The sequence below is a fragment of the Hipposideros armiger genome, unplaced genomic scaffold (assembly GCF_001890085.2).
Source record: "Hipposideros armiger isolate ML-2016 unplaced genomic scaffold, ASM189008v1 scaffold_1904, whole genome shotgun sequence".
Taxonomy (NCBI): Eukaryota; Metazoa; Chordata; class Mammalia; order Chiroptera; family Hipposideridae; genus Hipposideros; species Hipposideros armiger.
This window is the reverse complement of record NW_017733254.1, coordinates 391-14,452: the sequence shown is the minus strand read 5'-3', so window position 1 is coordinate 14,452 and position 14,062 is coordinate 391. Positions and strand designations below refer to the sequence as shown.

At 46.4% G+C, this 14,062-nt stretch overlaps 1 gene segment (V, D, J or C); it reads right to left on the bottom strand.

The window, feature by feature from the left end:
- LOC109378360 (immunoglobulin heavy variable 3-23-like) overlaps positions 1-10,497 on the bottom strand; it is a 15,793-nt gene extending 5,296 nt beyond the window's left edge. Inside the window, 2 exon segments of the V gene segment in view lie at positions 10,019-10,346; positions 10,450-10,497. Of these exon segments, the coding sequence occupies positions 10,019-10,346; positions 10,450-10,495 (374 nt within the window).
- Positions 10,498-14,062: the final 3,565 nt, after the last annotated feature.

The following is a 14,062-nucleotide window of genomic DNA, read 5'->3' as shown; positions in this document are numbered from 1 at the left end:
GCTCCCACGTGGGAGGGCCAGGCTGTCCCCCGGGGCAGGGCAGCTGGAAGGGACCCAGCTCTTTCACCCTCAGTGTCAGCGGCCCCTCCTGCCCAGGGAGGGCTGTGGTCACCGCTGGATGCCTGGATTGGGAGTGGGAGATGGCAGAGAGAACAGGGGACCCCACACCAGCGAAGATGGCTCAAGTCCTTTGAAGTGTTAAAGGGACAGCAGCAGGTTTAGAAACTTCACTTTACTTTCCTAAGTCTGCCAGAGCACGGATTTTTATTATCAGAAAGGAAATGGATATAAAAGGAAAAAATAAAAACCCAAATCACAGCAAGGTTTGGCACGCCTGTGTCCGACCCATCTACAACCTCTGACGATCAGAGAACAGCAGCAGAGCTGTGCCCAATGGGACCTGACAACTTAGTCCCCGAGAGGCCAAACCCCACAGTCAAGGAGAAAAGGACAAGAAACCAGGTCTCCTGACAACCAGACAAGCCACATAGTCTCCTGGGAGTTCTTGGGATTAGATGACTGTGGTGTTCAAGTGAAAAGCAAATATGTATACAGAGGGTGCCAAAGAATGTATACACATTTTTAAGAAAGGGAAAAACTGTATTAAAATTGTAATACTCAATATATAGTCACGTTTTTACTTCTGCAATTACAAGAGGTGCTCAACGTGGTTCCCATCAGCGTCCAGACACTTCTGATTATGTCAGACTGCTGCTACCTAGACAGCATCTCCTAAATGTGTGCACGTGTGTTTGGCAACCTGTGTGTATTATGTAGGGAGAGAGAGAATATGCTTCTGGGTTGGACAGAGTGTTTCCCACAAAAGGACATGACTGGTAGAGCTGCCTAGTGGGGCCCAAACCTAATCTTTTCTATCATCACCCAGCCTGGTCTCTTATCAGAGGAAATAAAAATTCTTCTTAGTTTATTAGCCCAAAGTGGCTCCTTTTCTAATTTTTACTTCATTACGTGCAATTGCAGTAGTTCCGAGATAGGGAGCTGTCAACGAAAAAACATTCAGCCTAAGAGAAAGACTATAAGACTCTATTTGAGCCAAACTAGAACAAATGCCAGAAAGCAAAGTTTCAACAAATTGAGAAAATGTTCCGAAAAATGGCCATTTTGCAACTTATTTTATACATTAGAATCAAAGGAGGAGGGTTACATGAAATCCATTGGTGGTAGGTTAAGAGGGTGGGAGAAAGCAAAGTGGAGAAATCTCTGGGATTGGATAAAAAGTAAAATGGAGAGACACACACTGCTTTTACATTGGTGGGTGCAGGATAGTTAATAGCATTTTACAGCGCATAGAGATGGTATTTGGGGAAAAAGATAATAAGGGATTACTCTGACACTCCAAGGTTATGTTATCTTAGATGCAAAAAGACAACAGACAGGCTCACCTATGGTAAAGGGTGACCTTTGTTATGGAAGCCACAGGCCAAGGATGGGACTACCAGCCATGACTCGCTTTTAGTTAGAAATTTTTATGTTCAGACCATCTTGTGTGGTTATTTTTCTTCTCCTGAGCTTGTCAAGTTTAACATGTGGTCCTTTTTCTCTCCACAGAGCTCTCAAACTTGCATGAGCCTGGGTCTCACATGCATTAGCTGTGTTCCTTCGGACAGGTATCAAGCCTCTCAGGATATTTCTTTTGTGACTTTGAAGAAAACATTTACTCCAGAGAAAATAGTGGAATAATGTACGCATTTAGTTTAACTTCTAACAAAAGAAAAGAAAACATAAAACAACCCTGTCCACAGGACATGTGGTCCTTCCTACAGGTGTGCTGTTAACAGACTCCATAGACATAAGTTCAAGATAGGGAACTTAAAAAGAGAAAAAAAGATACTGAGTTCCCATTCAGATGAGAAATACTCAATAATACTCTAGATAAATATAGGTAAGTAAATTAAAATTAAAGTACGTTTTGCAGTATAAGAGTGAATCAGGTTGTTTTTTAACTGTAGTAATTAATTTAATAAAGCATAACACAAAAAAAACCCCTCAAGACTTAGTTAAAATCCAACTGTTGAAACGTCACTAGTTTATGTTACAACAAACCCACAAAATCAGTTGTTATCTGATCTTACCATCTACTGAGGTCCCAGTAACTCTGGCCAAGGATCTTAGAAAATTCTTTTACAGGTGAAACATCAAATTTCCAGGAGGTAACCATGTCTTTTTATTATTGTTGTTGTTGTTATTATTATTATTATTTTAAGATTTTATTGGGGAATTGGGAGAGGGCAATAGCGTTGGGGCATCGGGGAAGGGGAACAGACAAGTTGCTGTCCTTTTTTTTTTAATACTTTTATTGGGGTATTTGGGGGAAGGGAACAGGGCTGGGGAATTGGGGGAAGGGGAACAGACAAGTTGCTGTTGTTTTGTTCTTCAGTCTAGTTGTGGAGGACGTTGCTTCACTGGCCCAAGTTGGCACCATCATTGCGCTCTTCCCGGGTGAGGCAGATCAGTCGCCGGCTTCTGGACGGCCGCTCACTGCGGCTGCTGGCCGCTCACGCTGGCTGCTGGCTACACACGGTAGCCCATGGCAACCCACTGCCGTAGGGGCTGCAGCCTAGCCTTTGCCGGCGACTCCCAGCAGCCCAGCTCCAGGTTGAGCTGTTGTTCAGCATCTTAGCTGTGGAGGGCAGTGTCACTGGCCCTCATATGTGGGATCCAAACTGGGGCCCTCTGGCGTCCCAAGCCAGTTCTTAACCATCGCGCCACTCGGCCGGCCCTGTCCTTTTGTTTTTTAGTCTAGTTGTGAAGGATGTTTCTTCACTGGCCCATGTTGTTATTATCATTGCGCTCTTCCTGGGTGACCATTTGCTTTCCGGCAATTGGACAGCTGCTCACAGCAGCTCACAGGGCAACTCAGAAAAGCTCACGGCCAGCCCCACCGCAGCCTATGCCGTCACTGGGGGCTCATGGCAGCCCAGCTCCAGGTCAACCTTTTGTTCACCATCTCAGCTATAGAGGATGCAGCATCACTGGCCCTCATGTGGGATCTGAACCGGGGCCCTGCCACTAAGAGCTGGCGCTCCCAAGCCAACTCCTAACCAACGCTTCACTCGGCCGGCCCTATTATTGTTCTCTATTATTTAAGAAGAATGAACCATGAGTATACAATGTTCATGTATAATTTATGAAGTTCTTTCCCCTTTTAATTGAAGTTGATATTGGTGATTACATGGGCACTTCAAGTGTCTAAAGAAACAAGCTGCAGTGTAGCTGTTCGAGCTGCCCACAAACTGGGAGCAGAGAATAATAGCATTTACAGTGACACACAAATGGATGTCATTCCCAAGATGCACACGAGATGGGAGCAGAGAACAACGTTTCCTGATGACCAACAACCTGGTGTTATTCCCACGTTGAACGTTAGATGGCAGCAGAGAAGAGCGTTTCCTTGCTCTGCACTGAAATGGGAACCCAGACCCTGGAACTAAGCTCACTGTGAGATGAATCCTGTTTCAGGCCCTTCACGTGCCTCATCTCACCCACGGCTCCCATTGTCCAGATGAGGCAGTGACAGCTATTATCTCCATTTCACAGGTATTTAAAATGAAGACTGATTCCAACAACTCTGAGCCCAGAACCGAGGCCGAAACGGGCCCACATGGGCCAGCAGAGCTTGCACACACGGGATCCTGGACAGAGTGATCCAAGTAGTCCTGCAGCGTTGGGTGGAATCCTGGTCCTTCTATTTGAAGGACATCTGCACATAACCTAATGGTCCAGCTTGCCAGGCACTCCCCCAGGCTGGTTTTGGGGTGGGACTTGGACAGGGAGCTGGGGATGGGGACAGGTGGGGAGGGAGCAGGTGGCCTGGCCCTCACAGGAGGACAAGCAGCACCAGATCCCTAGGACAATGATTCCCCCACTTCTATGCCCTGCCTGTGCTCGGGCCTTTGAACATCTGTTCTCCCTCAGCCCAGAGCAGGGGTCTGTTTCTGCCAATATCCCCTTCCTCTCAGGCCACAATGGACAAGAGCTTCCTGGCTGCTCAGAGTGGAGTCAGGGCTGGTGCTTTTCTTATGGGGTGTGCCTGAGCCCCCAGACATGCACAAAGCTGACTTCTGTCCCCTTCCAAGGACTAGCTGTGTGACTTCAGGCAAAGACATAGAAACTCAATCTCCTGGCCTGTCAGGTGGGGATAACCACTCCCTCTCAGGGTGCTGTGAGGGGTCAGTGAGGTGATGCAGGTCAGCTCCTGCCCAGCACGTGATCGGCCCTCACTCCCCCTCCCTCTTCCCTTCTTAGTCCTTTTTCCACCTTCTATGGGCTGGAGGAATCAAGAGTTTAGCTCATAGTCTCCTTGTGGCAGAATGAGCTCTCCTGTTGGTGTCCACACAGCCAAGTCCCCTGAGTACTGACTCCGGTATCTGTGCCAACTTTGTCCTCAGGACAGCGTTCACCACAGTCCCTCCTGGTCTTCACACCCCTGCTCCTCTCCAGACTCATGGTCCTGCCTCAGCTCAGGCAAACAACTGTAATTTCCACACTCTCCCCAAATACCTTATTGCTTAATTATGTGGAGTGCCCTGGCTGAGGGTTGCCGTTTTCAGAATCACTTATAATTATATATATATATATATATATATATATATATATATATATATATATATATATATATATATATATATATATATATATATATATATATATATATATATATATATATAATTATATATATATATATATATATATATACACACACACACACACATATAGTCACAGGATGTGGAGACAGCATTGGGAATAGTCAATGGAATTGTAACAGCTCTGTACGATGTCAGAGGGCTAGTAGATTGGGGGAGGGGGTTATCACTTTGTGAGGGGTACAAATGTCTAATTAGTACATTGTTTTGTACACCTGAAACTCTTTTTAAAAAAGAAGAATCATTAACTGCAGTGTAAGACTTGTTCCCATTTTCATTGGTTTCTCTCCATGTACAGAAACTTGGAGAAGGGTAACTTTGTTTTTCTCTTCACAGGATACCTACCTCCTCCCAGTGTGTCTCAGGTGGGACTGGTCCTGTACACCTGAGGGCCTGCAGAGACCAACCCCAGCTGCAGGTTATAGAGTCAGGTGTTTCACTGGTGTGGAACCTCCAGCTGCTCCCGTGTCAGTTTATGCTGCAGATCTGACTGTGGGATGCGGAATTAGGGTGTCTGTAAAGCTGGTATCTCAGCACCATGTGTGTGCACGTGGCAATTTCGCTTTTGAGTCCAGACCCTGTTAGTTGAACAGTTGTATTTCTCAGTCCACTTATTTGTTGCTTGAATTATAATCTGATCCTGACATTGCTAGATTGATACAAATCTTTAAATAATATTTGAAGTAGGTAATCAAATCCTCCCAATAGAGAAAAGCCCAGGTCCAGATGGATTCAAAGGTCACTTTTACAAAATTCAAAGAACAATGAACACCTCTCAATCAGTTCTTCTCAACTTCTTTCAAGAATTGGAAGAAGAGGGAACACAATTATTGAGGTGAGTATTACACTTATGCCAAAGCCAATATCAACACTAAAAGAAAAGAAAATGACAGGCCAATATCCCTGATGACCATAAATGCAAAAATCCTCAAGAATATTCTATGACATCTACCAGCACATTAAAAGGATCATTTACCATTATCAAGTGGAGTTTATTCCTAGAATTCATGGATGGTTCAACACATCTAAATCAGTAAAGGTGATACACAACTTTCACAGAATGAAGGAAAAAATTATACCATCATATAAATAAATATAGAAAAAAAGAAAGAGCATCTGAAAAAAGTTCAAAATCCCTTCATGATAACAACTCTCAACGAATTAGGCATATAAGTGATATACCACAACCTAAGAAAAGCCACATAGGAGAAGCCAACAGCTAACATCATGCGACACAGAAAAAAATTGAAACCTATTCTTCAAAGGTCAGGACCAAGACAGGAGTCCTCACTATGACTACTTTTATTCCACATAGAACTAGAAGTCCTCGGGAGAATAATTAGACAAGAAAAGAAGTAAAAGTGTCTCAATCAGAAAGCAAGATGTCAATTTATCTCTTTTTATCTATGTTCAGGTGACATGGTCTTACATATAAAAAACCCTAAAGACTACACCACAAAACTAATAGAAATAGAAAGTGAAATCTAGAAAGTTGCAAGACACAAACTCAACATGCACACATGATTTGTGTTCTTCACACTATCAATAAATTAACATTATGGGTTGGCCGAGTGGCTCAGTTGGTTAAGAGTTAGCTTAAGAGAGCAATCTCTGAGCAACAGGGCTGCCGGTTCGATCCCCACATGGGCCAGTGACACTGCGCCTGCACTGAGCTGCCAACAGGTGGCAGGATGACTCAGCTGGTGAGAACACCTAACTATGAGACTGCCTGTTCGACGGTGGGCTATGCCCGTCTGCAACTAAGACTGAACTCGGCACCTTGAGCTGAGCTGCCACCCAGATGGCTCAGCGGATAGAGTGTGTGCTCTTAACAATAAGGCTGCTGGTTCAACTCCTGCATGGGATGGTGGAGTTGTAGCCCAACCGCAACTAAGATTGAACACAGCACCTTGAGCTTAGAGGCCACGAGCTGCAGATGGGCAGCCAGATGGTGATTGGTGTTCCACAACTAAGTTTGAAGAACAACTTGGCTGGTCCCCTCTCCCAATTCCCGAATTTAAAAAAATGAAAAAATAAAAAATAACTTAACTTTATGAATCTAGTTGATGTGTGTGGCTATTTCAGGAAATAGTACAGAAAGACACCTTGAACTGGCTGAACAACAAGGAAGATCCCCAACTAATGAAACAAGACGCCTGGACATGTGTGGCCTCTGTTGTTTAATTCAAACTCTCATATACTGAAAAATTTTCCCCCAGTTCTGCACATTGATACACCCAATGAGTCAGCTTCATGTTCCAGGGGACTCCCGTCATGAGACGACATGGTGACAACATTTCCAGGGTCACACGCAGACATGGAAGGATGGGGAGAGGGAAGAGATGGTTCTTGGGGAATTAAATCCTAAAGAACCAGGAATGTACCACAGACCCTCGCTCCTGCCTCCCTGACTGGAACTATGTCACATGTCACTGAGACACAGACACCTTTAAATAACTATTGATGTCATGATAAAGGTTAATCCATCTTAGAGATTGCCATCAAGATGTTCACTAGTTTAAAAGCACAGACTTGCAACGTGCAGTAAATAAACCTGAGAGATCTAGTGCACAGTGTAGTGAATGTAGACAACAACACTGCATTATATTCACCAACTTTCTAAGAGAGAACAACTTCGATATTCCAAGCATTAAAAGGTAATAATTAACATAATAGAGTTGCTAATTATGACTACAATGTGAATCACACAATACACAAAAGTATCCATTTCCCATGTTGTACACCTTTAATTTACACAATGTGTCGAATATTTCACTGAAATTATTTTTGATAACAGTAATTCCATAACCTCTACTCCTTATATTTGCATACACCTACAACAGGAAATACCTAGTTATGGTTGAGTTTCATCTCTGTCCAATACTGTTGAAGCTGGTCTTAGAAGGGAGCCTGGAGAATAAAACAGAAATGGGGACAGTGACGCTGCTGCATAGACAGCCCCGGACCCCAGAACTGAACACGCCCCGTGGCACGGGAGAAGACCCAGCAGCCTCATCTTCTAGACCACAGCTCTGCCTTCCCCAGAGACTCAGCCCTGTGTGAGGAGACAGCTGTGAGCTCACAGCCCAAGGAGGGTTTTACCCTGGAGCCTGCAGAAAAATTTGCATGTGGGCAGCCTGGTCCTTATAAGTGGGGAGGGACTGAGTCAGGCCCCCCTGGTCCTTCTGGGCCCAGTAGGGTCTCTTCTCTTGAATTCTCAGCATCTTAGTCTGAGATGAAAGAGCACGTGGTCTATGAGATACACTGAAAAAGGTCAAAGAAAAGCCCCACTTTTTTTGAGTATAAAAATAATTGGTGGGCTCGTTGAGCAGATCACAGGTTTTTAAAACTTACAGGTATTTGTAATAATTATTAAAGTGATTAGCATTTTGTACAGACTCATTCTGACACCGAACAGTCTAAATCTATTCAGTTATCAAGTATTTATATACATGACAGAAATATAAAAATATTTTAGTAATAGTTGCTGTAAATATAATCATACAATAGAAGACAGTCCTTCCCAATCTCCTATTTCTTATTGCTATTTAAGGTCTGTACTTTCTGTGTCATATCTAGCGAGCCGTTGGCTTATCCAAGGTCACACATATTCTGGTCCATTGATGTGTGTCCATCCCCCACCAATGCCACACAATCTTCATTATTGAAGCTACATCACAAGTCTCTTCCCACTTTCAGAAACTCTTCAATAGTAACTGAAAATAACAAAACACTTTGGCAATGTTGTATTTGTAGAGCATCCTGAGAAGGTCTGCAGACAGTTCTTTATCTGCATGACAATCATCTCTGTAGGTCCCAGGAAGCACACATCTAGGTCTGAGGATTTTGGCCTTTCCATCCCTTTCTGATGGAGGTCAGGGACATGGGGGTGTCGGCTGTGGGGTCACTGATGACTCAGGGATATGTGCTCATGACCTGCAGCTTCCTCAGTCCCCACTGTCTATCCTGATGCCCAGGGCTGGGCTGCAATGACCGCTGTCCCTTTGTAATATAGATTAATGGTCGTGAGGCAGGAGACATGGAGCGAGGGGCATCTGAGGACCTGGCTCGCTGGGCTTTCCCTGGGAAAGGAGGGGCGGCAGGTGAGCAGCTTTGGATGGATGAGGTTGAATAATGTCGGGGCTCAGAGGTGAGGGGCGTCTCCCTGTGCCGGGCACCTGGGCCTGGGATGATGAAGGCAGAGGGAGCGTGTGTCCTGGTGAGTGGGCCGGAGAGAGGCTGGTCACTGAGACATGAGGAGTAACCAAAACACCCACACTGTTCGCTGTCCTTTATGTCACCATAGCCACCCATGACATGTCCACCATGTTACTTTCTAAATCTGGGTCCATTTGGATGTCCTGTGTGATAAACCTTCTGACTTGTTAGTGGTGCCCAGTGGTCAGCAGCCAGATGTGCCCTCTCTTATGAAGGTCTTGTCCTGCAATAGTGCCTGTGTCACTGTGAGTCATATGTCTCCAGGACATGTCAACTCAGCAGGGGCCCCTTCTGACCCAGTGAGTGGAACCTGCCCTGGGGTGTCCACAGATGGACACCCATGTGAGATGAATTAGGAGATGACGTGGGGGCATGTGAATGCCCACGTACTTACTGGACCTCCCTTCTGTGACAGGTACTGTGGGGGAGCTGGGAGTGTGAGCAGAGCTCCAGCCCCATGGAGCTCAGGGTCTAGGATGAATTTAGTGAGAATGAGGACAGTAGAGGGCAGAAGGTGATGCTGGGGTTGGTTTCAAACTCCACCCAAGTGAATGAGGACTGAGAGGTTAAGGCTGTGATGCTGTAGGGAGGACGGAGACCATGGGGGTGGAGGTCCTGGGGGCTGAACATAATCCCGTGGGGCCACGTGTGCCTGTGGGAAGGAAGGGCCATGTGGGGACCCCGTGGGCATGTGGGGGGCAGAGAGCCTGAGCTCAGCACACAGGGGCCTGGACTGTGCTGGGGTCTCTCCTTGCAGGAAATGTTTCCCAACCACTGGGAAGACGAGAGCCCTCAGGATGGTCTCTCTGTGACAAAACAAGTACATACAGCAATTTGGTGAAGGAAAGGTCCCCAGTCACTGGTGATACGTCATTGCAAACACTGTTTCGACTTTGTTGGCTTCTGAGAATAGGAGACATTAGGGTCACAAATGATTCTAGACTTGGTCCTGAGAACAGCTGAGAAATTTCAGAGGAAAACTCTGTTCCCAAAGGAAGTCTCTTCCCCACCCGGGTCCCCACCTGCTCCTGGAGCTGGTCCCTGTGCTCAGTGTGTCCTGAGTACCCCCCTGGTGTCCCGAGCACCCCCTGCAGCCCAACCCCTGTCCCCTGCAGGGAGGTTTGTGTCTGGGCTCACACTGACTTCCCCTCACTGTGCCCCTCGCACAGTAATACACGGCCATGTCCTCGGCTCTCAGGCTGGTCATTTGCAGATACAGCGTGTTCTTGGTGTTGTCTCTGGAGATGGTGAATCGGCCTTTCACCGAGTCGGCATAGTATGTGTTACTTCCATCACTTCTAATGGTTGGGACCCACTGCAGCCCCTTCCCTGGAGTCTGGCGGACCCAGCTCATGTAGGAGCCACTGAAGGTGAATCCAGAGGCTGCGCAGGAGAGTCGCAGAGACCCCCCAGGCTGCACCAAGCCTCCCCCAGACTCCACCAGCTGCACCTCACCCTGGACACCTGCGAACACATGGAGGTCCTGGTCAGAAACTGTCACACATCCACTGTTTCTCTCACTCATGTTCTCTCATATACTCAGAGTCTCATGTTCTCCATAAATTACCTCTTAAAATAGCCACAAGGAAAACCCAGCTGAGCCCAAAATCCATGGTGCGTCATCTGTGCTCAGTCCTGATCACGGAATGGGGACAGCTGGGGATCCCGGGGCTGGGGCTCCTGTCCCAGAGCTGCAGGGTCAGGGCTGGGCTTCTTTTCATCAGCAGAGGGGACCCTATTTGCATGTTCCCCTTCTATATAGGGAGCTCCGAGTTAGGACACTGACATAAAGGACATGGTCAGAGTGTAATGTGTTCATTTCCCATGTCTGGTAAAAATACACCACTGTATCTGGGCCGGTACCTCTCCCCACTGGACCCAGCTGCTCCCCTGACTCAACTCCAGGGCAGGTGAACATTCCCAGTAATGTCAGGACCACCATGTCAGGACACTAGATCATGTTGCAAAACTCGTAGAAAGATCAGGCAGGAAAAACTAGAGAAAGGGTAAAATTTAAGTAAAATGCCATGAAGGTCACCAGTACAGAGCACACCAAGGGGAACCAACCACCATGACCAGAGGATGAGTTACAGACACAGGTGGGTGCAGGTTGGGACATGGGAAGTTACATCTGACAATTATTTCCCCATAGAGAGCTCAGAGGATAAACTAAAAGCAGAGCTGAACCTGGAGCAAGTGGACCAAGTGTCTGAGGAGACAGGAGCGTCTGTTGGCTCATTGGGAAAACAACAGCATGACCCACATTGTGCCTGGTGACAGCCCCCCAAGGTGAGGGGCTCAGATGTCAGACACGGGTCTATGGGGTGGCTGTGACTGCACGTGACTGACAGACTGATTCTCCTTCTCCCCAGGTGTCCTGTCCCAGGTGCAGCTGCAGGAGTCTGGCCCAGGACTGGTGAAGCCCTTGCAGACCCTGTCCCTCACCTGCACTGTCTCTGGTTACTCCATCACCAGTGGTTACTGCTGGTACTGGATCCGGCAGCCCCCGGAGAAGGGGCTGGTGTGGATCGGGCACATTAGTTATAGTGGGAGCACTGCCTACAGCTCGTCCCTCAAGAGCCGCACCTCCATCTCCAGAGACACATCCAAGAACCAGTTCTCCCTGCAGCTGAGCTCTGTGACCTCCGAGGACACGGCTGTGTATTACTGTGCGAGGGACACAGTGAGGGGAAGTCAGTGTGAGCCCAGACACAAACCTCCCTGCAGGAGACAGGGGGGCTGGGCTGCAGGGGGCGCTGGGACACCAGGGGGCGCTGAGGGTCCAGGAGGCTGAGCTCAGCCCACCAAGGGCGCTTCTGACATGTGAGCTCAAGAAGGAGCCTGGGGCAGGTGCAACCGGAAGAAGGGACAAGGGAGGGGAGTGTCCTGTCACCATGTGGAGTCTCCTTAGTTTAATTAACAATATCTACCGCTAGAGACTCATCACTGCATCTGTTCTCTAATAAAGACAGGGTGTATTAACATTTCAAACACAATAGGTATTTACAGATGGCACACATACATGTATGTATATATTTTTTTGCTTCATCTCCTAAATTCGGTCTGTATTGTGAACAGGATTCATTTACAAATGACACTGTGCAGTAATTTCTCAGACTGCAGGGCCCTGTCTTGTTTGTATGGGAATCCTCAGGTGAAAAAATAATAATATAGCAATAATAGAAAATTACACATTTACTTCTTTAATATTTTGGAGGGTTAACTTATGGTATAAAAAATTTACCTGACATGGAAATTAAATCTCCCATATTCGTTTTTCAAAGAACCTGAGAACATAAATATCCTCCCCCATCTTGCAGTTTTCAGGAATGCTGGTTCCCAGGTTTACTCCCCAAACCCTATGTAGAACCCTGAGCCTCAGGAGAAAAGAGAGGAATGAGAGGAAAGCCTGACATGTCTGTGGGTAAAGCAGCTGGTGCCTCACTTGACTTTCTCCATCTTATGTGGTCGTCAAGGACCATGTCCCTGGGCTTCCTAAGAGACACTTAATAAAAGACTCTATTTTATAGAAAGTTATCATTGTCATACACAAAATAACACACACATACATGAGGACACACACACGGTCACACACACAGGAGCACACATAGACATATTTAATGTAGGTGTTACTAGAAGATATATTCTTATAAGATGAAAAATGCAGATTTACAATGTTTCATTTTCTTTTCCAAAGAGAATTTCTACTATTGTTTATCTTTATTTTATTTCATCTCATTTCATTTCATATTTATCAATCACTCACACATGTATTCTTTTCTATGAAATTATCAAATATTTTTATTTAATCAAAACTATGAAGATTTCTCACTCAGTTGTCAGAAAAAGTACCACAGGTGATGCAGTTTTAACAACAGTAATTGATTTTCAGAGCTCAGGAGGCTGGAAAGTTGACAATCAAGGTGCCAGCTGAGTCTGGTCCTGGTGAAAGGTCTGACCTGGATGCAGTTGACCACGTTCTTGCTGAGCCCTCACATGCCTTACATGATGGAGGGAAGTCTCTCTCTTCCTCTTTGTACAAGGATACTCTGATCCTATTGGATCATTTAACCATAATTATGTCCTACAAGCCTTTCTCCCAGTACAGGCCACTGGGTTATAGGGCTTCAACATGGGAATGGAAGGGCTTGAACAAGCCCTTCAAAATGGGGGGGGGGGGTAGAATTCACTCCATAGCAAGCTCTCCAGGTATAAATACCTGTGAAGCAGGTTCTATGATGAGAGGGAAACAAGTCACATTCCTGATCATCCTGATTCAGCCAAAGGTTTCAGAAGGCAGAGCTAATGAGACGTCCTCACACTTATATCAGAGCCTCTCAGATGGGACTTGGGGCCTCATGTCCAGTGCATCCTGGAAGACAAGGGCACCCCCATCTCCCACTCTGCTCTGCACCCACCTGGGAATGTGTTTAAGGAGTGGGAGCTCCTGTCCCTGGTGAGAGGCAGCAGGTGCACCTCCTGGGTCCAGCCAGGGGCACGGATGCCTTTCCAAATAGACATCACCTTTAACAGGTTCCTTGCCTTTTGGAATTTCTGTTCCAGCTTCCTGGGAGGGACATGAAGTTTTTAAGACTTTCATTGATATTATGTCCAGTTATGTCTGTCCATGTGCCTCTTACCCTTAGTGAGGCGAGATTCCCACCTATATGAACAGGTCAAATTGACCTTTTGAGGGTTACCTGCTTTCTGCACCGACATTAGTGATTATGGAAATCATCACTCCCATTCTTAGAAGGAAACCTGGAAAAATGGAGATCAATTATGTCTCCTGAACCCATCACAGAATGAAAGATGCAAGAAGAGCCTCCACTGTGATAATTGGAAACACACGCACGGGTCCCATGGGCTGTGCGAAAAGCAGAGCCAGGGTGCAGGTTCTTCCCAAGTCTGTGCATGTGTCCCATTTCCTGGGGTTTTATCTACAAGAGAAGTGACACGCCAATGCTTATGGTCCAAGAGGGGGATGACCCCTGAACTGGGTACAGAGTATAAAGACATTTGCAGGCCCATTACTACTAAAATCACGCACTCTGTGTGTGTCTAATGTATTGACTAGCAGAGGTAGAGAGGGCTGTGAGACAATGCAGGGATTCCCAGGCGTCACCTTCAACCAGAGGAACCTAGACGAGGTAAGAGGCCTCCAAAACCCTGAGCTTCGG